Source organism: Pelecanus crispus, chromosome 24 (genome assembly GCF_030463565.1).
Source record: "Pelecanus crispus isolate bPelCri1 chromosome 24, bPelCri1.pri, whole genome shotgun sequence".
In the NCBI taxonomy this organism is placed as follows: Eukaryota; Metazoa; Chordata; class Aves; order Pelecaniformes; family Pelecanidae; genus Pelecanus; species Pelecanus crispus.
The window spans coordinates 177,827-200,043 of NC_134666.1; the positions used below are offsets into that span (position 1 = coordinate 177,827).

The 22,217-nt window shown below is 72.4% G+C and overlaps 4 protein-coding genes across 5 annotated transcripts in view; 3 read left to right on the forward strand and 1 right to left on the reverse strand.

The window, feature by feature from the left end:
• Positions 1–2,908, reverse strand: part of LOC142595898 (uncharacterized) — a gene marked incomplete at its 3' end in the record, with an annotated part of 9,097 nt that extends 6,189 nt beyond the window's left edge. Inside the window, 1 exon segment of the mRNA XM_075724748.1 lies at positions 2,851–2,908. Within this exon segment, the coding sequence (XP_075580863.1) occupies positions 2,851–2,908 (58 nt within the window).
• LOC142595920 (3-beta-hydroxysteroid-Delta(8),Delta(7)-isomerase-like) lies at positions 2,907–4,078 on the forward strand. Its single transcript, XM_075724793.1, has 4 exons — positions 2,907–3,210; positions 3,515–3,551; positions 3,641–3,771; positions 3,870–4,078. The coding sequence occupies exons 1-4, from the start codon at positions 2,907–2,909 to the stop codon at positions 4,076–4,078; spliced, it is 681 nt and encodes a 226-aa protein (XP_075580908.1).
• A 1,868-nt stretch (positions 4,079–5,946) lies between these two features.
• OTUD5 (OTU deubiquitinase 5) lies at positions 5,947–13,516 on the forward strand. Of its 2 annotated transcripts, none has more exons than XM_075724778.1 (9): positions 5,947–6,004; positions 6,236–6,329; positions 6,457–6,521; positions 7,293–7,449; positions 8,534–8,682; positions 9,961–10,159; positions 11,175–11,381; positions 11,794–11,907; positions 13,384–13,516. In XM_075724778.1, the coding sequence occupies exons 1-9, from the start codon at positions 5,981–5,983 to the stop codon at positions 13,500–13,502; spliced, it is 1,128 nt and encodes a 375-aa protein (XP_075580893.1). In that variant the 5' UTR covers positions 5,947–5,980; the 3' UTR covers positions 13,503–13,516. The 2 variants fall into 2 exon arrangements, with proteins under 2 accessions (XP_075580893.1, XP_075580891.1); XM_075724776.1 differs by having other exon boundaries at positions 5,962–6,004; positions 6,239–6,329.
• A 900-nt stretch (positions 13,517–14,416) lies between these two features.
• Positions 14,417–22,189, forward strand: SRPK3 (SRSF protein kinase 3). Its single transcript, XM_075724749.1, is given in 21 exon segments — positions 14,417–14,471; positions 15,473–15,530; positions 16,017–16,135; positions 16,228–16,336; positions 16,457–16,544; positions 16,642–16,729; positions 16,852–16,877; positions 16,880–16,975; positions 17,656–17,815; positions 17,905–17,936; positions 18,127–18,168; positions 18,171–18,266; positions 20,179–20,277; positions 20,554–20,625; positions 20,627–20,662; positions 20,777–20,846; positions 20,941–20,996; positions 20,998–21,034; positions 21,975–22,046; positions 22,049–22,119; positions 22,121–22,189. Coding segments are annotated over 21 exon segments (1,551 nt in total).
• The last annotated feature ends 28 nt before the right edge of the window (positions 22,190–22,217 follow it).

Genomic DNA, 22,217 nt, shown 5'->3' on the forward strand with positions numbered 1-22,217 from the left:
CCCCGAGGCGCCGGGGCTGCCCCCCCGGCCCTGGTCGGGCAGCCAGGACTCGCAGCTGGGGGGGGGCCCCGGCGCCCGGCCCCCCGCCGCCGGCCCCCCGCACCCGCCGCAGCAACAGCTCGGAGGCTTTGATCGACTGGGGGGGCCCCCCCGAAAACACCCCTGAGGCCGCCCGGGGCCGGGGCGGCCCCCCCTCAGCCGAGCAGCGCCGCAGCCAGAAATGGCTGGCGCTGGAGGGGCTGCGGGACTGGTACCTGCGGCACACGGGGACCCCCCCGGCAGCACCCCCCGGCCCCCGCCTGCCGCCCCCCCGGCCCCGCCTGGGCCCCCCGCCGCCGCGACCCCCCCGGCCTGCCCCACTCGCTCAGCTACGCCGGGGCCCTGGCGCCCAGGTACGGGGCGCCCCGGGGGTACCGGGTGCCCCTCTTTTAGGGGGGGGGGGCGTTGGGGGTGAGCCCCGCTTTGGGGGTGCGACGTTAGCCCCCCCCCCCCCCCGGGAGGCTGAAATCCCTGGTTTGGGGACCCCCCCCCAGTCCATTGGGGACCCCCTCCCATCCTTTGGGGACCCCCCCATCCTTTGGGGACCCCCCAGTCCATTGGGGACCCCCCCCATCCTTTGGGGACCCCCCAGTCCATTGGGGACCCCCTCCCATCCTTTGGGGACCACCTCCCATCCTTTGGGGACGCCCCCCACATCCTTTGGGGACCCCCCCCACGCTTTGGGGACCCCCCCCCATCCATTGGGGACCCCCGTATGCTCCCTGTTGGGGAGCCTGAATGTCCCCCCACTTTTTGGGGACCCCCCCGTCCATTGGGGACCCCCAAACGTCATCAGCTTGAGGACAAGGAGGGCCCCAATCCGAGGGCACCGGTAGCTCCGGTTCGGGCCCCTCCCCCACCTTCAGGGACACCCCCCCCCCCCCCAAATGTCCCCAGACTGGGGACTCCCGCTCGGGGTTGCCTGGGACCTCGCAGAGGCCCCCCCCGGGGACGCCCCCCCCCGGGGACACCCCCTGCGTGCCCCCCTTCGGGCCCCCCCAGACCTCCCCCTTCAGCCCCACCCCACGGGGGACCCCCAGAACCCCCCCAAGTTCGGGGTCCACCCAGAATCCCCAAGTCCGGGGTCTCCCCAGGGGGGGACCCTCCCCAATTTCCCTCCAGACCCCCATTCCGGGGCTCCCCCAGCCCTTTCTGGGGGGGGGGGGTCTTTCCTGCTCCCCCTCTTTTTATTTCTCTTTCCTTTCCTTAATTCTGGGGGCGGGGTGAGGGGGGTGCTGGGGGGGACCCCATCCCCAGGGCTCTGGGGGCAGCGGGGGGCCCGGGCGGGGGGGTGGGGGTCGTGGTTGGGGGAGCTAATTCCTGTTTCTCTTCTCTCTCTTTTTTCTGTTTTTTTCTCCTTTTTTTGTCCTTTTTTTCCCGCTTTATTTCCTTTATTTTCTCTTTTGGACACTTCTCTCCCTGCTCCCCCCCACCCAGGGCCTCGGGGGACCCCCCCGCGGCTGCCCCCCCTCCCACCACGGACCCGCAGCCCCCCGGCACCCTTGTGTGACCCCCAGACCCGAGGGGTGACACCCCCAGAATCCCTCCATGCCCCCCCCCAGCCCCGTGCGTGTGGGGAGGGGTCCCCAGCTTTGGCTGAGGTGCCCCCTAAATTTGGGGGGAGCCCCCAAACGCGGGGTTCCCCCCCCCCGGCCGCTCCTGGTGAGCAGCCGGTTTCGGGGGGGTCCCCGTCGCATGCTCCCCTCGGGCGCGGGGGGTCTGGCGGGGGGGGGACGCGGGGGGGGCTGGGCTCAATACAGGGACCTGCTGCCACCCGCTGCCTCGCCTGGCTCCTTCCTGGGGGGAAACGCCGCCGTTTTGGGGCTCCTCGCCCCCCGTATGGCCCCGGGGGTGGGTCCTTGTGTATTCCATACGTCCCCGGGGGGCTGCCTGTATGGCTGGGGGGGGGGAGGGGGCCCTACACATCCCTGGGGGGCCCTATGCATGCTGGGGGGCTCTATACAGCACCCGCGTATTTTTGGGAGCAGCCCCTATCGCGTTTATATTGCGTTGGGGCGTCTATATGGCACCTATATACCCCACGGCGGTGTCTATAGAACCCTGAAAAAGCCTGTATGTGTCTAGCCGGGCTCCATACGCCCCGAGGGGTGCCTATATGTTCCCGGGAGGGGCCTACGTGGCCCCTATATGTCCCTGCAGCGCAGCTCTGTGCAGCCCAGGGGAGGCTCAGGGGGTCCCATATATTTGGGGAGCGTCCGTAGGGCCCCTGCGCGGCCCGGGGAGGGAGCACGTGGCCCCTGTATGGCCCCTATAGGGCCCTTATAGAGCCGGGGGGGGCCCCAGGGCCCCTATAGAGGAGATGGGCAGCTTCCCTCTATGGCCGTAAGCCACGCCCCCTCGGGGTGAAACCACGCCCCCTCGGGCGGAGCCACGCCTCCAGGGCGCGGACCTGCTCCCCGGTGCGGCCACGCCCCCAGCGAGGCCACGCCCCCGGAGAAGCCCCGCCGGTGTCAAGCCCCGCCCCTGCGGCGAGACCCCGCCCCTCCGGCTCCCGCCCCCTGGCCCCACATCTCCCCAGCGGCTGGGGCGGCCAATCGGCGAGCGGGGGAGGTGGGCGGGCCGCGCCGCCATTGGCCAGCCGGGCGGCAGCGCGCTCCCATTGGCCGCGGGGGCGGGGGCGCGGCGGGGAGAGCGGCGGCGGGCCGGCGGGGCGCGGGGAGAGCGGCGCGGCGCGGCTGAGGTGAGGGCGGCAGCGCCCGGGGGGGGCCGGGGCGGCGGCGGGGTGGGACCGGGGGGGCGCGGGGGGGGCCGGGGCGGGGGCGCGGGGGTCGCCGGGTCCCCTTCCCTCACCCCCCCACTTCCGCCTTCCTCCCTCACAGCGCAGCGGCGACCGTAGCGGCGTTGCCATGGCGACGACGGCGCACCCCTATTGGCCGCGTTCGCTGCCGTTGCCGGGCTACGTGGCGAGCGCGCGCCCCGGCTGGCAGTGCGCAGGCGCGGTGGCGGCGGCCGGGGCGGGGCTGCTGGCGCTGGGCTGGGCGCTGGGCGGGGCCGGGGGCGGGGCGAGGGGCGGGGCGGGGCGGAGCCCCGCCCGCCGCCTGGCGCTGGGCTGGTTCCTGATGTGCGCGGGGGTGCACGGGGTCCTGGAGGGCTACTTCAGCCTGCGGCACCGGGAGCTGCCCGCCGCCACCGGGCTGCTGGCCGACGTCTGTGAGCCCCGGGCCGGGGGTCGGGGGGGCCGGGGGGGCGGCTAATGGCGGTGGGGGGAGGGTCCCGGCTTCCCTGGGGAGGGTCCCCGTCACCTGGGTCCCTTTGGGGAGGGGTCCCCTGGGGCGTCGGTGGGCTCTGAGAGGGGAAAGGGGCTCCCTGGGCACCTGGGGAGGGGGACACGCGGGTGCCGGAGGGCCACGGGGTGGGGCTGGGCGTCCCCCGGGCTCCCTGGGGGGTGCGGGGCGGGGGGCAGCTGCCTGCCCCGGGCGCCTGGGTCCCCTCACCAACCCCGCGCTGCCCGCAGGGAAGGAGTACGCCAAGGCCGACAGCCGCTACATGACGTGAGTTGGGGGAGGCGGGCGGGGAGGGGGGTGTCCGAGGGACCCAGGCGTCCGGGCTGACCCTGCTGCGTGTTCCCCCCGCCCTCCAGGAGCGATGACTTCACGGTGGCCATGGAGACGGTGACAGCCTGGGCCTGGGGCCCCCTCAGCTTCCTCACCTTCCTCGCCTTCCTGCGGCACCACCCGACCCGCTACATCCTGCAGCTCCTTGTCTCCCTCGGTACGCCCGGGACCACCGCACAGCGGGGCGAGGGGGGCCGCCCGCCTCCCTGGAGCCGCCTGGCCCTCCCCGACACCTCTCTCCCTCCTCGCGCGCAGGGCAGCTGTACGGGGACGTGCTGTACTTCGCCACAGAGGCGCGGGCGGGCTGGAGCCACAGCGACCCCCGGCCCCTCTACTTCTGGGGCTACTTTGTGGGGCTGAACGGGGTGTGGGTGCTGGTGCCTGGCATCCTCCTGGCCGACGCCTGCCGCCAGCTGGCAGCCGCCCAGCGCACCCTCGACCGCCCCCGCCACAAGGCCCACTGAGCCCGGACGCCTGGGTCCCCTCCGCGGCGCCTGGGTCCCCTCCGCGGCGCCTGGGTCCTAGCCAGCAGACCCCTCCCCACCTCCCGCGGGGCCTCTCAGGGTGAATTGGGTCCCGGCGTCCTCCCGGCGACGGATTCAGCACCTGCCCGGGCGCCTGGGTCCCCTCGGGGCGATGCCGGTGCTGGGTCCGTTCCCTCCCCGAGAGCTCGGGGACGGTGGCCGGGACGCCTGGGTGCCCTCGTTGCCAGCAGCGTGCGATGGGTTTTAATAAACGAGCTGAAAACGGAGCCGTGGGTCTGTGCTGGGGGGGCCCCAGCGCCTGGGGACCCCGGGGATGGGGCGTGGCCTGGGCCCACCGGGGGCGTGGCCTGTTGGAGATTGACAGCTGCCAGCGGTGGTGTTATGGGAGAGGGCGTGGCTGATCGCCTCAGCTCCGCCTCAGCTGCTCTTCAGCCAATGGGAAATTAGGTCGCCTGCCGCGGCCAATGGGAGGGCGGCGTGGGCGGGGTTAGTCTGGGGCCAATGGGGGCTGCGCGCCTTCTCGCTGCTCCCGCCCATCCCCGGCGCGTTGAAGTTGGATGGGCCGCCCGTCGCGCGGCAGCCAATCAGCGCCCGCTCCCTCCTTAAGACCCGCCTTCCCCTCACAGCCCAATCAGCATCCGCTCCCTCGGCGGCCCGGCCGTACCGCCCAATTAGCGCCCTCTTCTTCGTTAACTCCCCCCTCCCCAACCAGCCAATTAGCGCCCGCGCCCTCCTTAAGATCCGCCCCCTCCGCGGCCGCCCAATCAGAGCCCGCGCCGCAGGCGGCCCCGCCTCCCCGCGCTCGGCCCAATCAGCGCGCGCTCCCTCACGGCCGCGCCCCGCCCCCTCCGCGCCCGCCCCCCGCCCCGCCGCCCAATCAGCGGGCAGCCGCGCCGTCGCCGGGGCGACGCCGGTCCCGCCCTCCCCCCCTCCCTCCTGCCCCGCCGGGGCTTCTGGCGGGCGGGACTTCCGCTCCGGCCGCTGGCCAATGGCGGCGCGGCGAGGGCGCCGTCGGCCAATGGCGGCGCGGGCGGCGGGCGAGGCGGAAGCGCGGCGGCGGGGTCAGAGGGCGCCGCTGTTGATGTTGACACGGGCCCGGCGGCGGCAGCGCCCCCGCCCGCGCTCCGCGGCCCCGACAGCTCCGGCCTCGCCGCCGCACCCGCGGGGGGGCCCGGGCCCGGCCCCCCCGGCTCCGCGGGGCCCGCGGGCAGCAGTAGCGGCCCCGGCCCCCGGCGCCTCCCGCCGCCGCGGCGGCCCGGCGGGGCCTCCCGGTCCCCCCCGCTCCCCTCCCCGGTGCCCTCCCCGGTGCCGCCCCATGCGCGCCCCGCCATGACGATCCTCCCGAAGAAGAAGCCGGTGCCGGCGCCCGACGGCGACGCCGACTCGGGCCCGGACGCCGGCCCCGAGCGCGGCGCGGACGCCGGCCCCGAGCGCGGCCCCGGCGGCGTGGGCGAGCCCGGCGGCCCCGGCGGCGTCGGGGGGCCGCGGCCCAGGGCTTCGCCGCCGCCGCCGCTGCGGGGCTGGGCCGGACTGCCGGCCGCCGGCTCGCCCCCCCCCGCCGGCCCCGGCGGCCCCGGCGGCGGCGGCCCCGGCGCGGGGGACGGGCCCGGCTCCCTGCTGGGGCTGGAGGCGGCGGCGCTGGGGCTGCCCGAGCCCCGCGGGCCCGGCGGCGGCGGCGGCGGCGGCGGCCCCGGACACAGCAAGCGGCGGCGGCGCGGCGGAGCCGGGCCCAGCGGCGGCCCCGGAGGCGGCGGCCCCGGCTGCGGCGGCCCCGGCGGGATGGGGCTGGGGCTGGGGCTGGGCCCCGGCGGCAGCCCCGGGCCCGACGAGGCGGGAGGCGGCTACAACAGCGAGGACGAGTACGAGGCGGGGCGGGTGGAGATGGACCCGGCCACGGCCGAGCAGGTGCGGGGCCGGGGGCCGAGCGGGGGAACCGGGGGGGTGCGGGCGTCTCCCCGTTTTCGCAGCGTCCCGGTTGCGCGCGCCTCGCGGGAGGTGTTTGTCCCCGCCACGCGTGTCCCCGTGTGTCGTGGGGGTCGGGTCCCCGCCGCGCGTCACCCCGGGGGTCCCTCGCCCCTCCCGGGGGTCCCTCGCCCCGTGCCCCGGTGCCGGCGCTGAGCCCGGCTGTGTCTCCAGCAGGAGCACCGGTTCGAGAAGGCGCTGCGGGAGAAGAAAGGCTTCATCATCAAACGCATGAAGGAGGACGGCGCCTGCCTTTTCCGGGCCGTGGGTAAGCCCCGTGCCCCCCACTGCTACTGCACCCCAGCGCGGGGCTCCCGGGGGTCCCCGCGGGGCGGCTGACCCCCCCTCATTCTCCCTTTCTGCCCCCTTCTGTCCCCCCGTCCGGCTGCCGCCAGCTGACCAGGTGTACGGAGACCAGGACATGCACGAGGTGGTGCGCAAGCACTGCATGGACTATCTGGTGAGGGACTGGGGGGCACTGGGAGGGGATTGGGGGGCAGTGGGAGGAGACTGGGGGCTACTGGGATACATGGGGGTGCACTGGGAGGAGACTGGGGGCTACTGGGATACATGGGGGGGACTGGGAGGGCACTGGGGCCTACTGGGATACATGGGGGGGCAGTGGGAGGGCACTGGGATACATGGGAGGGCACGGGGGGCCACTGGGATACACGGGGGGGCACTGGGAGGGTACTGGGATACATGGAGGGGCACTGGGAGGGTACTGGGATACATGGGGGGCCACTGGGAGGGTACTGGGATACATGGAGGGCACTGGGGGTCACTGGGATACATGGGAGGGCACTGGGATATATGGGGGAGCACTGGGAGGTCACTGGGGCCCACTAGGATACATGGGGGGCCACTGGGAGGGCACTGGGGGCCACTGGGGTACATGGGGGGGGCCCTTGGCAGTTCTGGGGGCACAAGGATGCACTGGGAGCCGCTGGAGGGAGATTGGACGGAAACTGGGAGGCACTGGGGTGTACTCGGAGGCGCTGGGGCAGACTGGGAGAGCGCTCGGAGCACTGGGGGGGACCGGGCTGCTGTCCCGTCCCGTCCCCCCCCCAACGTCCCGCGGTGTTTCCTGAGCTCCCCAAAGTCCCCGGGGTCCGTGGGACTTCCCCCCCTCCCCCCCCCCCCCAATGTCCCCGGTGTCCCCATGCCCCCCGCACCCCCCCGGTGCCCCTCACCGCCCCGGAGCGTCCCCCGACGTCGCCCTCGTCCCCAGATGAAGAACGCCGACTACTTCTCCAACTACGTGACGGAGGATTTCACCACCTACATCAACCGCAAGCGCAAGAGCACGTGCCACGGCAACCACATCGAGATGCAGGCCATGGCCGAGATGTACAACCGCCCCGTCGAGGTCTACCAGTACGGCACCGGTGCGTGCAGCCGGCGGGGCGCTGGGGATGGCGGGGAGGGGGTCCCCGAGGCCCCGCGGGGGTCCCCAGGGTGCCGATGTCCGTGCGGCGCGGGGGTCCCTGGGGTTTTCTGGCACTTCTGTGGCGCCGTGGAGGCGCCGCCGGCGCTCGGGGGTCCCCGCAGCGCTTTGGGGGTCTCTGCGGTCCCCGAGGGACCCCCCCCGGGTGGTGATGTGGACTTCCCCGGGGTGCTGCGGGGGCTGCCTGTGCTGTCTCTGGGGTCCCCAAGATCCCGTCGGGGGCTCTGGGGTCCCTGTGGGCCCCCCAGGGTGCTGATGCGGGGGGCTGCTGGGGGGCTGTGAGGCCTCCGGGGTCCTGCCGGAGGGTCCCTGGTTGCTGTTGGGGGGGTCCCCATGTACCTGGGGGGCAGCTGGGGGGTCCCTACGGGTCCCTGGGTGCTGTTGTGGGGGTCCCATGTAGCCGTGGGGCACTGGGGGGGTTCCTGGGTTCTGTTGTGGGGGGTCCCCATGTTCCTGGGGGGCAGCTGGGGGGTTCCCATCGGTCCCCGGGTGCTGTTGTGGGGGTCCCTGTGTACCTGTGGGGTCGTGGGGCAGTCCCCAGGTGCTGTTGTGGGGGTCCCTGCATACCTGTGGGGTGGCAGGGGGGTCCCCGGGTGCTGTTTTGGGGGTCCCATGTACCCGTGAGGTGGCTGGGGGGTCCCCGGGTGCTGTTGTGGGGGTCCCCGTGTACCCGTGAGGTGGCTGGGGGGTCCCCGGGTGCTGTTGTGGGGGTCCCCGTGTACCCGTGAGGTGGCTGGGGGGTCCCCGGGTGCTGTTGGGGGGGTCCCCGTGTACCTGTGGGGTGGCTGGGGGGTCCCCGGGTGCTGTTGGGGGGGTTTCATGTACCTGTGGGGCATTGGGGGGGTCCCCGGGTGCTGTTGTGGGGGTCCCCGTGTACCCGTGGGGCGGCTGGGGGGTCCCCGGGTGCTGTTGTGGGGGTCCCATGTACCCATGAGGTGGCTGGGGGGTCCCCGGGTGCTGCTGTGGGGGTCTCCGGGTGCCCGTGGGGCGGCGGGGGTGCGGCCGTGCTGACGGGGTGCCCGCAGAGCCCATCAACACCTTCCACGGGATCCAGCACAACGAGGACGAGCCCATCCGCGTCAGCTACCACCGCAACATCCACTACAACTCCGTCGTCAACCCCAACAAGGCCACCATCGGCGTGGGGCTGGGGCTGCCCTCCTTCAAGCCGGGGGTCAGTGGGGCTGCCGGGGGGGCTGGGGGGCTGGGACCCCCATTGCCGTGGGGTGGGGGTGCCCTCCATCAGTCTGTGGGGCTTGGGACCCCCATTGCTATGGGGCAGGGGTGCTGTCCATCAGTCTGGGGGGCTGGGGACCCCCATTGCCGTGGGGCGGGGGTGCCCTCTATTAGTCTGGGGGGCTGGGACCCCCATTGCCATGGGGCGGGGGTGCCCTCTATCAGTCTGGGGGGCTGGGACCCCCATTGCCATGGGGCAGGGGTGCCCTGCATCAGTCTGGGGGGCTGGGGACCCCCATTGCTATGGGGCAGGGGTGCCCTGCATCAGTCTGGGGGGCTGGGGACCCCCATTGCCGTGGGGCAGGGGTTCCCTCCATCAGTCTGGGGGGTCCTGGGGGTCTCCCTGGCCTCCCCCTCCCTCCCCATGTGGGTGGGGCTATGGGGGGCGTGGCCATGCTTAGCCCTGCATCCAATAGGCTTGTGTGCCTGAGAGGGTGTGGCTAAGTGGCCCCACCCCCAGCTGGGGGGGTGGAGCCTTCCCCTGGGGGGTGGGGCTTGAGGGCATGTCCAAGAATGGCTCCACCCCCAGCTTGTTCCAGTGGGGGCGTGGCCTACATGTGGGCGGGGTCTAAGCATGGCCCCACCCCTCCTGACAGCCCCATTCTGGGGCTGGGGCGGGGCCTATTGGAGGGGGCGGGGCCTGTCCAGAGGTGGGGTTCCTGGTGGGGGTGTGGCCTTGTATGGCCTCACCCCATGGCAGAAACCGGGGGCTGTCCTGGGGGTGTGGCCTAGTGTAGCCCCGCCCCCCCACTAGCAGCTTAGTCTGTGCCCATAGGGGTGGAGCCTTGGGGAGGGGGTGTGGCTTTGTGGGGGCGTGTCATAGTCTGGTGCCACCCCCAGCTGGAAACCGGGGTGTGCCCTGGGGGTGTGGCCTAGCAGAGCCCCGCCCCCTGCTAGCAGCTCGGTCTGTGCCCATGGGGGTGGAGCCTTGGGGAGGGGGCGTGGCTTATGGTAGGCGTGTCCTAGTCTGGCCCCACCCCCAGATGAGAACCAGGGGGTGCCCTGGGGGTGTGGCCTAGTGTAGCCCCGCCCCCCAGCTAGCAACTCAGTCTGCCTGGGGGCGGGGGTGGAGCCTTGGGGAGGGGGCGTGGCTTGTGGGGGTGTGGCCTAGCGTGGCCCCGCCCCAGCTAGCAGCTCGGTCTGTGCCCACGGGGGTGGAGCCTTGGGGAGGGGGCGTGGCTTGAGGGGGCGTGTCCGAGCGTGGCCCCGCCCCCAGCTGGCGGAGCAGTCGCTGATGAAGAGCGCCATCAAGACGTCGGAGGAGTCGTGGATCGAGCAGCAGATGCTGGAGGACAAGAAGCGGGCGACCGACTGGGAGGCCACCAACGAGGCCATCGAGGAGCAGGTGGCCCGCGAGTCCTATCTCCAGTGGCTGCGCGACCAGGAGAAGCAGGCCCGGCAGGTGGGGCGCCCCGCAAGCCCCGGGGGAGGGACGGCACGGACCCCCCCTCCATGGGACCCCCCTCCATGGGACCCCCATTGCCGTGGGGCGGGGGTGCCCTATCTCAGTCCAGAGGGTCTGGGGGGCCCTGGGACCCCAGGACCCCCATTGCCATGGGGCAGGGGTGTTCTCTATCAGTCCAGGGGGGCTGGCGGGGGTCTGACACCCCCATTGCCGTGGGGTGGGGGTGCCCTTCATCAGTCCAGGGGGTCTGGGGGCCCTGGGACCCCCATTGCCATGGGGCGGGGGTGCCCTCCAACAGGCCAGGGGGGCTGGGAGGGCCCTGGGACCCCCATTGCTGTGGGGCAGGGGTGCCCTACATCGGGGCTGGGGGGGACCCTAGGACCCCCATTGCCATGGGGTGGGGGTGCTCTCCATCAGTCCAGGGGGGCTGGGACCCTGGGACCCCCATTGCCATGGGGCAGGGGTGCCCTCCATCAGTCCAGAGGGTCTGGGGGGCCCTGGGACCCCAAGACCCCCATTGCCGTGGGATGGGGGTGCCCTCCATCAGTTCAGGGGGGCTGGGGGGGGGGTCTGGGACACCTGGGACCCCCATTGCCATGAGGCAGAGGTACCCTCCACCAGTCCAAGGGGGGTCTGGGGGCCTTGGGACCCCTATTGCCATGGGGCGGGGGTGCCCTCCTTCAGTCCAAGGGGGGTCTGGGGGCCTTGGGACCCCCATTGCCGTGGGGTGGGGGTGCTCTCCATCAGTCCAGGGGGGCTGGGACCCTGGGACCCCCATTTCCATGGGGCAGGGGTGCCCTCTATCAGTCCAAGGGGGGGTCTGGGACCCCCGGGACCCCCATTGCTATGGGGCAGAGGTACCCTCCACCGGTCCAAGGGGGGTCTGGGGGCCTTGGGACCCCCATTGCCATGGGGTGGGGGTGCCCTCCACCAGTGCAGGGTGGTCTGGGGGGTCCCGGGGCTCTCCCCGGGGTCCCGCTGTCCCCGCCCGCGTCCCCCCGGGGTGACGTGCCGCCCGCGGTCCCCGCAGCCGCGCAAGGCCAGCGCCACGTGCAGCTCGGCCACGGCGGCGGCGGCCAGCGGCCTGGAAGAGTGGAGCGGGCGCTCGCCCCGGCCCCGCAGCGCCGCCCCCTCGCCCGAGCACCCCGGCCTGCACCCCGAGGCACCCGGCCCCAAACCCCCCTCGCCCGGCGTCCCCCCACCAGGCAAGCCCCCCTCGCCCTGTGCCCCAGGTGGGTATCCCCGGCGGTTGGGGCGGGGGGGGGGGACACCCCCAAATTGGGGGCTTGTGGGGTGCTGGGGGACTCAAAGGGGTGCTACAGGGTGCTGGGGAGGGGGCAACGGGGTGTTAAAAGACCCCGAAGGGGTTCTTACGGAGTGCTGGAGCGCCCAAATCGGGTGCTGGCGCGGGGGGGGGGGGGGTGGGCGTCAGGACCCCAAACTGGGATTTATGGGGTGCTGGGGGGGGGGGGGGGGGGAGCCCCAGTTAGGCGCTGGGGAGGGTGATGGGACCCCAAACCAGGAGCCATGGGGTGCCCCGGATGAGCTACTGGGGGGGGGGGGGCAAATGGGAGGGTGCTGTTTGGGGAGGGGGCGTCGGGGCCGGCGTGCCCGGACCCCCCCCCAACGTGCCCACCCCCCCAGGGACCAGCAGCCAGCTGGGGGCGGGAGGAGGCCGGGCCACCCCCCCGCTGGTGTCCCTGTACCCCGCGCTGGAGTGCCGCGCCATCATGCAGCAGATGTCCCCCACCGCCTTCGGTGAGCGGGGGGCCGGGGGCAATTGGGGAGGGGGGGGGGTCCGGGGGGCGCGGCTGGAGTGGGGTGGTTGCGGAGGGTCTGGGGGGGCGGGGGGGGGGGGTGTAAGGGTGTTGGGTTTGGGGTGGGGGGGGTATGGGTCAGTTTAGGGGGGCAATCCTGGGTTTGGGGGTGTCAGCTCCTGGGTTTGGGGGGGAGTTTTTGAGGGTTGGGGGGTTGAGCTCGGCAGCGCTCTGGGTTTGGGGGGAAGGGTCTCCGTTGGGGGGTCTGTCCCACCCTGGATTTGGGGGAGACCTCCGTCGGGGGGTCTGCCCCGCTCTGGGTTTGGGGGGAAGGGTCTCCGTCGGGGGGTCTGTCCCACCCTGGATTTGGGGGAGATCTCTATGGGGGGGTCTGTCCTCCTCTGGATTTGGGGGAAGGGTCTCCGTCGGGGGGTCTGTCCCGCCCTGGATTTGGGGGAGACCTCCGTCGGGGGGTCTGCCCCGCTCTGGATTTGGGGGGAAGGGTCTCCATCGGGGGGTCTGCCCTGCGCTGGATTTGGGGGAGATCTCTATGGGGGGGTCTGTCCCACTCTGGATTTGGGGGAAGGGTCTCCATCGGGGGGTCTGCCCCGCCCTGGATTTGGCGGGAAGGGTCTCCGTCGGGGGGTCTGTCCCACCCTGGATTTGGGGGAGATCTCTATGGGGGGGTCTGTCCCACTCTGGATTTGGGGGGAAGGGTCTCCATCGGGGGGTCTGCCCTGCGCTGGATTTGGGGGAAGGGTCTCCGTCGGGGTCTGCCCCACTCTGGATTTGGGGGGAAGGGTCTCCATTGGGGGGGTCTGCCCCGGTCTGGATTTGGGGGAGATCTCTATGGGGGGGTCTGTCCCACTCTGGATTTGAGGGAAGGGTCTCCATCGGGGGGTCTGTCCTGCTCTGGATTTGGGGGAAGGGTCTCCGTCGGGGGGTCTGTCCCCCTCTGGATTTGGGGGAAGGGTCTCCATCGGGGGGTCTGCCCCACTCTGGATTTGGGGGGAAGGGTCTCCATCGGGGGGTCTGCCCTGCGCTGGATTTGGGGGAAGGGTCTCCATCGGGGGGTCTGTCCTGCTCTGGATTTGGGGGAAGGGTCTCCGTCGGGGGGTCTGTCCCCCTCTGGATTTGGGGGAAGGGTCTCCATCGGGGGGTCTGCCCTGCGCTGGATTTGGGGGAGATCTCTATGGGGGGGTCTGTCCCACTCTGGATTTGGGGGGAAGGGTCTCCATCAGGGGACCTGCCCCCTTTTTCTGCTCTTTGGGGGGGGGACATAACAAAAAAAACCGCCCCATTTTGGGGGGAGCCCCAGAACCTTCGCTTGGGGGTAGCTAAGATCTCCCCCCCCCATCGGCGCTCGTTGCTGCGCCTTCTGGGGCGATGCCGGGGGGGCTCTGCGGGTTTACCCCCCCCCCCCCTTAAACTCCAACCTTCCCCCTCCCCAATTTGCGGCTCTCCCCCGCCGCCGCAGGCCTGAACGACTGGGAGGACGACGAGATCCTGGCGTCGGTGCTGGCCGTCTCGCAGCAGGAGTACCTGGAGACCATGAAGACCTCCCGCCACAGAGACCCCGCCGCCGACAAGAGTTGATATTGAACCCCTGGACTGCGCCCCGGCCCCCCCGCCGCCCCCCTCGGCCCCCCCAGGGACCTCTAGGTGCATGGCGACCCAGGCTGGGGGGGGACGTTTTTTTTTTTCGGGGAACCCCCCCCTCCCCGCTTTCGTGGGACGCCTCCTGACCGGGGAGGGGAGGGGGACACAGCGCTGGACGCCGCGGGACGAACCTCGGCTATTTTGGGGAGGGGGGGAGAAGCCCCCCCCCACCCCCCCACCTAATTACATATGGAAGGAAGAAGGGGGACTGGGAGGCGGGGGGGAGGGAAGGAGGGTCGGGGGGCTCCTATTTTTTATAGGGTCTCCCCTTTCCCGGTGGGATTTGGCTGTTTGGGGAAGGGGGGGGTCCCCCCTCTCTGCCCCCCGCCCCTCCCCCAACATCCTGCCCCCATCCCCCCCCCCCCCCCAGCACCCCAGGGTGGGGAGGGGTGCGGGGTAGGGCTGGGGGTGCTGCCCCCCGACTCCTCTTTGTGCCCTCTTATTAAAATGATGCCCAGCAGCCCCCCGGCCCCGTCTCTTCATGGGGGGGGGTCCTTGCCCCTTCCCACCCCCCCCTTCCCCAGGGCAGGCGCGGGGGCTCCCCCGGCCCTCCTGGGGGGCTGCGTTCGCTGGGGGGAGGTGCTGGCTCCTTCCAGCCTTGCGGTGGCTCTCGGGGGTGCTGTTGCGATACGGAGGGTATTGGCGGGGGAGTGGGGGGGGGGGGGGGGGGCTTGTTCTATCGCGATAAAGGCGTGCTTGGAAGCGCCCGCACCCCTGCGTTGCGAGCGCTAGGACCTGCGCGGCGCCGTCTCCATGGGGGCGGGGCGAAGGGCGGGCGTGGGCGGGGCTTCGTGTGGGCAGCGCCCCGCCCGTGGTGGGGGCGGCGCATGCGCAGAGCCGGGGCGCGCGGCATGGAGCTGCGCGGGGGGGCGGCGGCGGGCGCGAGGACCGCTGAGGGCAAAGGCGGTTTGTGGCGGGAAAGCGGCGGGGGGGGGGGGGCGTTTTGAGGGGGATCGTGAGGGAAAAGTGGGGGTCCAGGGGCTGGGGGGGGCATTGGGGGGTCGCCAGAGCGGGTGTTAAGGGGCTTTCTGAGGAGAAACAGGTGCTTCCCGCGGAGGGAAGGGGATTGAGAGGTCCCGGGGGGGTTTTGAGGGGAAAGTGGGGGTCCTGGGGCTGGTGGGGGGCGTTGAGTGTCCTTGGGGGGCGTTTTGAGGGGGATCGTGAGGGGAAAGTGGGGGTCCTACGACTGAGGGGGTCTCCAGAGCGGGTGTTAAGGGGCTTTCTGGGGAGAAACAGGTGTTTTCTGCGGAGGGAAGGGGTTTGAGAGGTCCCGGGGGGGTTTGTGAGGGGAAAGAGGGGGTCCTGGGGCTGGGGGGGGGCGTTTTGGGGCGGATCGTGAGGGAAAAGTGGGGGTCCCGCGACCAGGGGGGGCCGGAGGGGGTCCCTAGAACGGGTGTTAAGGGGCTTTCTGAGGAGAAACAGGTGTTTTCTGAGGAGGGAAGGGGTCTGAGAGGTCCCGGGGGGGGTTGTGAGGGGAAAGTGGGGATCCCGGGACTGGGGGGGGGCGTTTTGAGGGGGATCGTGAGGGCAAAGTGGGGGTCCTGGGGCTGGGGGGGGCATTGGGGGGTGCCGAGGGGGGGTCGTGAGGGAAACCGGGGGGACTGGCGACCGGGGAGGGACATGGCAAGTCCGGGGAAGGCGTTTGAGGCGTTTCGGGATGTTTTCAGAGGGCAAAGTGGGGGTCCCGGCACCGGGGGAGGGCAGGGTGCGCCTGGGGAATGGGTTTTGAGGGGTTGCGAGGAAATTTCTGTGAAAAACCAGGGGGTTCCTGGGCCAGGGGGTGCCGGGGCGGGGAGGGGGGTTCCGAAGGGGGGCTGGTGGGAGAAGGTGGGGCTGGAGACTGGGGGGGAGCTTGGGGGGTGCCTATGGGGCAGGGGGCCCCCGTGACCCCCCGACACCCCCCGCAGATCTAGGCAAGAGAAAGAAAAAGCGCAAAAAGGATAAAAAACGGAAACCACCGCCACGGTGAGAGGGGATACGAGGGGGGGGCAGCGGGGTCCCCATCTCCCCAGAGCCCCCCGTGACCCTTAGGGAGTGGGGAGAGCCCGCTGTTGGGGGGGGGGGGGGTTGGAGCTTTTGGGGTGTCCCTGTTGCCGGGGGGAGACAAGCTGAGCCCCCTTTCCTGGGGGGGGCTGGGGGACATTCCCAGGGCCACCCTTCCCCCTGCCAGGACTATTTTTAACCCCACGGTGCCTGGGGCCGTGAGGTCATTTCTATTTTGGGGGGGTGATGGCCCAGCGTGCCTCGCACCCCCGCCTCGCTCCGGCCTGGGGGGCCTTTGCGACCTCCCGGCAGCCTCCAGGGACCCCCGCCCTTTCCCCGCCTGGGTCCCCTTGGCGTAGGGGAACCCCCCGAGGGGAGCAGCTATTTGGGGGGGGACGGACGCCGGGGTCCCCCGCGCCCGGGGGGTGCCTGGACGCTTGGGTTCCCAGCCTGGCTCTCCCCCGCCAGGACCCCCAGCCCCTCCGAGGATGCGTTGCCAGAGACCCCCCCTCCCCTGCCGCTGCTGTCGGAGGGGCTGCTGGACTCTGACAAAGGGGAGCAGGAGGACCCCCGAGACTACTGCAAAGGTGGGGGGTGCCGGGGCACGCGGCGGGGGTGAGCGCCCAGGCAGCGGGGTGCCAGCATGCCCCCCGCTGACCCTGTCGTCCCCCCCCCGCAGGCGGTTATTACCCCGTGCGCATCGGGGACCTCTTCAACGGGCGCTACCACGTGGTGCGCAAGCTGGGCTGGGGGCACTTCTCCACCGTCTGGCTCTGCTGGGACGTACGGTGAGCGCCGGCAGCCCCGCGGGGGGCGGAGGGGGGTTGGGGGGCCCCCCTGCACTCACGCGGGGGCGGAGGGGGCATTGGGGGGCCCCCCTGCACTCACCCCCTGGGTTCCCTCCGCAGGCAGAAGCGCTTCGTGGCGGTGAAGGTGATGAAGAGCGCGCCCCAGTACACCGAGACGGCTCTGGACGAGATCAAGTTGCTGAAATGCGTGAGTGCGCCCGCCCCCCCCCAAAACCAGGGACCCCCAGACTGGGCTCCCCCAGCCCCTCCAACCCCCTGTAACCCCCTCCCCGGTGCCCCCCCAGGTCCGCGACTCGGACCCCAGCGACCCCAAGCGGGAGAACATCGTGCACCTCATCGATGACTTCAAAATCTCGGGGGTCAACGGCATCCGTATCCTTCCAGGGACCCCCTCTCCTCCCCGGGGCGGGTCGCGGGCGGGGGTCCCCTGCGTCTCCCGCCCCATTGCGGGGGTCCCAGGCGTGCGGGCGCTCCTTGACCCCCCCCCCCCCCAGATGTGTGCATAGTGCTGGAGGTGCTGGGCCACCAGCTCCTGCGGGCCACCAGCTCCTGCGCTGGATCATCAAATCCAACTACCAGGGGCTGCCCCTGCCCTGCGTCAAGAGCATCGTGCGGCAGGTGAGGGGGCCCCACGTCCCCCCACATCCCCCCACATCCCCCCGTCCTGGGGAGACCCCCAGGCTGCCTCCCGGGACCCCCCGTACCCAGGTGGGACCCCCAACGTCCTGCCCAGAGCCCTGCTCATCCCCCGTATCCCCCTGCCGCCACCCACATCCCCCATGAGAACCTCAAGTGTTCCCTGTAGAGCCCCCCAGTGTCCCTGTGGGCTCCCCCAGATCCCCACAGGGACCCCAAATGTCCCTCCTAGAGCCCCCCAAATCCCCCCAGCGCCCCAATGTCCCTATGGGCTCCCCCAGATCCCCACGGGGACCCCAAACATCCTGTGTAGGGATGTAGGAACATTCTGGGATACTCTGTGTGCCCATGAGGATGCTGGGCGTTCTCTCTAGAGCCCGCCCTGAATCCGCGGTACCCCAATATCCACTTGGGACCCCAAATATCCCCACGGGGACCCCAAATGTCCTCCCTGGAGACCCCCGGGTGCCCCCCCAGACCCCCAGCATCCCCCCGGTTCCCGTGCAGAGGGTGCCAGCGAGCCTCGGGGACGGTGCGGAGGGGGGGGGTCGCTGCCCCCTCCTCGAGCCTCAGGGTGCCCCCCGCGATTTGGGGGCGCCCCCCCTGATTTGGGGCTTCCCCCCCCCCCGATTTGGGGGTGCTCTCCCTGCGTCGGGGCGCAGGTGCTGGAGGGCCTGGACTACCTGCACACCAAGTGCAACATCATCCATACGGACATCAAACCCGAAAACGTGCTGCTGCGCGTCGGGGAGCCCTTCGTGCGGCAGCTGGCGGCCGAGGCCGCGCGCTGGGCCCGGGGGGGCGGCCCCCCCCAAAGCGCAGGTACCCCCGGCGCCGCGCACCCGGGACCCCCGGCGAGGGGAAGCGGGGGGCTCGTCCGATTCCCCCGCTGCCCCTTTTTCTCTCCGCAGTGAGCTCCGCGCCCCAGGACGTCCCCGTGAGTGTCTGGGGGCGACGAGCCCTCCTGGCCCGCTGCCCGGCCCGCTTGCGCGACTCGGCGCGCCGCCTCGCCCGCCTCCCCGCATGGCTGCTCTGGCTGCTCCTCGCGCCTTCGGGCGCCGCGCTTTGCACCCCCCGTCCCGCCGCCGCCCCGTCCCGCGCGCGAGCCGCCCTCCCCTGCTCCACTGCGGCAGGAGCGGCTTTCCCGCGCCCAGCGGCGACGGCGGCGGCGGCAGCGCGGCGACGCCAGAGCTGCCTCCTGGCCCAGCGCCTGCGGGACCTGGAGCACCTGCGGGACAGCGGGGGGGTCGCCGGGGGGCCCCCGATGATGCCGGTCAGTGCTTGGCGGGGGGGGGGCGTCGTGGGACCCCCTGGGGTGGCTTGGGGGTCTCCTGGGGCACGGGGAGAGGGTAACGGGGGTCCCAGGGGGAGGATTTGGGGGGCTGTGGCCGCTGTGAGGTGGATTGGGGAGGGTTTTGGAGTCTGGGGGGGGAACGTGAGCCCCACAGAATGGTTTTGGGGTCACTGTGGGTGGTTTTGGGGGGCCCCGAGGGGGGTTGGGGGCCCTAGGGGGGGTTTTGGGGGGACCCTGGCAGGTGGCTTTGGGGTCCCTGGGTGCTGGTTTGGGGGGTTTGGGGACCCTGGCAGGTGGGTTTGGGTCCCCGGGCGCTGGTTTTGGGGGTTTTGGGGACCCTGGCAGGTGGGTTTGGGTCCCCGGGCGCTGGTTTTGGGGGGGTTTGGGGACCCTGGCAGGTGGGTTTGGGTCCCCGGGCGCTGGTTTTGGGGGGTTTGGGGACCCTGGCAGGTGGGTTTGGGTCCCCGGGCGCTGGTTTTGGGGGGTTTGGGGACCCTGGCAGGTGGGTTTGGGTCCCCGGGCGCTGGTTTTGGGGGGTTTGGGGACCCTGGCAGGTGGGTTTGGGTCCCCGGGCGCTGGTTTTGGGGGTTTTGGGGACCCTGGCAGGTGGGTTTGGGTCCCCGGGTGCTGGTTTTGGGGGGTTTGGGGACCCTGGCAGGTGGGTTTGGGTCTGTGGGCGCTGGTTTTGGGGGGTTTGGGGACCCTGGCAGGTGGGTTTGGGTCCCTGGGTGCTGGTTTTGGGGGGTTTGGGGACCCTGGCAGGTGGGTTTGGGTCTGTGGGCGCTGGTTTTGGGGGGTTTGGGGACCCTGGCAGGTGGGTTTGGGTCCCTGGGCGCTGGTTTGGGGGTTTTGGGGACCCTGGCAGGTGGGTTTGGGTCCCCGGGCGCTGGTTTTGGGGGTTTTGGGGACGCTGGCAGGTGGGTTTGGGTCCCTGGGCGCTGGTTTGGGGGTCCCAGGAGGATCGGGTGCGCCACGCCGGGTTTTGGCGCCCCGTGGCTGGGGCCGGGGGGTCCTGGGAGGGAAATCGGGGAGCGTTGCGGTTCGGGGGGGTTGACATGGGGACCCCTCCTCCCTTCCGGGGGGGCTCCCAGGATTTGGGGCGCTCAGGGTCTCCTCCCTCCCGCAGCGGGCCGCCCCCCCGGACCCCGACGAAGGGGGCAGCCCCCCCCAGCGGCGCCTCCTCCTCGGGGGTGCACACCCTGCAGGCCGGCGGCTCCAGTGACGGGCGCTCGGGGGGCTCCTCCGCCTCGGGGGGGGGCCCCCCCCGCCGCCCCCCCAGCCCCAGCTCTGCCTCTGACTCCCTCCTCACCCCCACCTCCAGCTCCCTCATCTCGGGGGGCTCGGGGGGGCCCCCCACCCCCCTCGGTCAGCGGGGTCCCGGGGGGGATATTGGGGGGTGGGGGGGGGTGGGGATTTGGGGGGGCATTGGGGTTGGGAGGGGCAATTTGGGGGGGGCAGGTGGGGGCGGAGGGTGGAATTGGGGGGCTGGTGGGGTTGCAGGGGGGAGGTTGGGGGCAATGGGGGGCGGAGGGGGGATATTGGGGGGGGCTGAGAGGGGCCATTGGGGGTCCTGGGGGGCAGGTGGGGGCAGAGGGTGGAATTGGGGGGGCTGGGGGGGTTGCAGGGGGGGCGGAGGGGGGATATTGGGGGGCTGAGGGGGGGCACTTGGGGGTGTTGGGGGGCAGTTGGGGGTGGAGGTCGGAATTGGGGGGGCTGGTGGGGTTGCAGGGGGGAGGTTGGGGGGCAATGGGGGGCGGAGGGGTGATATTGGGGGGGCTGAGGGGGGCAATTGGGGGTCCTGGGGGGCAGGTGGGGGTGCTGGGCAGGCCTTGGGGGGTGGGTGGGGGGGTTTTGGGGTGCCCCTGCTGACATCCCCGGTGCCGTCCCGCAGGTGGGGGGGGTGCCGGGGGGGCTGGAGAACCCCCTGGACCCCCGCTGCGCCCCTCGGCTGCGCGTGAAGATCGCCGACCTGGGCAACGGCTGCTGGGTGGTGAGGGGGGCGACGGGGGGGTTTGGGGAGCCCCCCGGGCAGGGGGGTGACGCCGGGGGGGGGATTTGGGAGGCCCCCGGGCAGGGGGTGTCACCAAGGGGGGGGTTTGGGGAGCCCCCCGGGCGGGGCGGTGACCCCCTGGGGAGTTTGGGGAGCCCCGCGGGCAGGGGGGTGACACCAAGGGGGGGTTTGGGGAGCCCCCCGGGCGGGCGGGTGACCCCCTGGGGGGTTTGGGGAGCCCCCCGGGTGGGCGGTGACCCCCTGGCCCCCGCGCAGCACCGGCACTTCACGGAGGACATCCAGACGCGGCAGTACCGGGCCCTGGAGGTGCTGCTGGGGGCCGACTACGGGCCCCCCCGCCGACATCTGGAGCACCGCCTGCATGGTGAGGGGCGCGCGCCCCACAGCCGGCCCCACGGCGCCCCACGGCCGGCCCCACGGCGCCCACGGCCGGCCCCACGGCGCCCCACGGCCCCTCACCGCCCCGCTCCCCCCCCAGGCCTTCGAGCTGGCGACGGGCGACTACCTGTTCGAGCCCCACTCCGGCGAGGACTACAGCCGGGACGAGGGTAGGCGGGGCCGGGGCGGGGCCGAGAGGTGGGTGGAGAAGGGGTGGGGCTAAAGGCGCGGGGCGGGGCCTGACGAGCCCCGCCCTCGCCCCAGACCACATCGCCCACGTGATCGAGCTGCTGGGGGAGATCCCGCGGCACGTGGCGCTGGGGCGGGCGCTACTCCCGGGAGTTCTTCAACCGGCGCGGTGAGGGGCGGGGGCTGAGGGGGAGGGGCGGGGCTGGGGGAGGGAAAGGGCTGAGGGGTGGGGAGGGGCTGAGGGGGAGGGGCTGAGGGGGAGGGGTGGGGCTGGGGGAGGGAAAGGGCTGAGGGGGAGGGGCTGAGGGGGAGGGGCGGGGCTGAGGGGTGGGGAGGGGCTGAGGGGCGGGGCTGAGGGGGAGGGGCGGGGCTGGGGGAGGGAAAGGGCTGAGGGGGAGGGGCTGAGGGGGAGGAGGGCGGGGCTGGGGGAGGGAAAGGGCTGAGGGGGGAGGGGCTGAGGGGGAGGGGCGGGGCTGAGGGGTGGGGAGGGGCTGAGGGGCGGGGCTGAGGGGGGAGGGGCGGGGCCGAGCAGTGTGGGGTGAGGGGCAGGGCTGAGGGGGAGGGGCGGGGCTGAGGAAGAGGGGAGGGGCTTATGGTGTGGGGAGGGTGAGGGGTGGGGCTAAGGGTGAGGGGAGGGGCTGATGGGCGGGGCTAAGAGTGAGGGGAGGGGCTATGAGGGGCAGGGCCAAGTAGTGTTGGGTGAGGGGCGGGGCTGAGGGTGAGGGGCGGGGCTGAGGGGCGGGGCTAAGGGTGAGGGGTGGGGCCAAGCAGTGTGGGGGGTTAGGGGCGGGGCTAAGGGTGAGGGGAGGGGCCAAGAGCTTGGGGAGGAGCTAATTGGGAGGGGCGGGGCTAAGCTTGTGTGGAAAGTGCTGGGGCGGGGCCTGGGGGCAGGGCAAGGTTGCAGGAGGGCTAAGAGGTAGGCTGGGGGTGGGGCTATGCAAATGCACGGGGGCGGGGCTACAAGGAAGCCCGCACCCATGGCAGCTGTGGCCACGGGGAGGGGGGGGAGCTCGGGGGTCCTGGGTGGGGGCGTGTCCCCATGTGAGGGGCGTGTCCCCACGCAGGGGGGCGTGTCACGCCCCGCAGTCACGCCCCGCCCCGCCCCGCAGGGGAGCTGCGCCACATCCGCCACCTGCGGCCCTGGGGGCTGGGGGCGGTGCTGCAGGAGAAGTACGAGTGGCCCGGGGGGCTGCCGCCGCCTTCGCCCGCTTCCTGCGCCCCATGCTGGCCTTCGAGCCCGCCCGCCGCGCCACCCGCCGCCCAGTGCCTGCGCCACCCCTGGCTCCGTCCCCTAGCCCCGCCCGGCGAGCGTGAGTGGCAATAAAGGCGCGGCAGCGGGCGGCGGCGTCCTC